The sequence below is a fragment of the Alligator sinensis genome, unplaced genomic scaffold, assembly GCF_000455745.1.
Source record: "Alligator sinensis unplaced genomic scaffold, ASM45574v1 scaffold1296_1, whole genome shotgun sequence".
NCBI lineage: Eukaryota > Metazoa > Chordata > Crocodylia > Alligatoridae > Alligator > Alligator sinensis.
Window position 1 is genome coordinate 259,297 of NW_005842865.1, and position 252 is coordinate 259,548.

The 252-nt window shown below is 58.3% G+C and overlaps 1 protein-coding gene across 1 annotated transcript in view; it reads left to right on the forward strand.

Annotated features, from left to right (window-relative positions):
* DHX30 (DExH-box helicase 30) overlaps positions 1-252 on the forward strand; it is a 35,331-nt gene that overhangs the window by 25,258 nt on the left and 9,821 nt on the right. Inside the window, 1 exon segment of the mRNA XM_025191863.1 lies at positions 1-185. This exon segment is cut by the window's left edge and continues 11 nt beyond it. Within this exon segment, the coding sequence (XP_025047648.1) occupies positions 1-185 (185 nt within the window).

Genomic DNA, 252 nt, shown 5'->3' on the forward strand with positions numbered 1-252 from the left:
AGCTGAACCCTGACCTGCGCCTGGTCATGATGAGTGCTACAGGGGACAACCAGCGCTTCTCCCGCTACTTTGGCGACTGCCCTGTGGTCAAGGTGCCTGGCTTCATGTACCCAGTGAAGGAGTATTACCTGGAGGAGATCCTGGCCAAGCTGGGCCGGCACCGGCACCGGCACTACGAAATAAAGGTGAGTGCAGCACAGGCTCTGCTCCCTCAGTCACATCCCAACCCCCTGAGACTGGTAATAGGGAAAG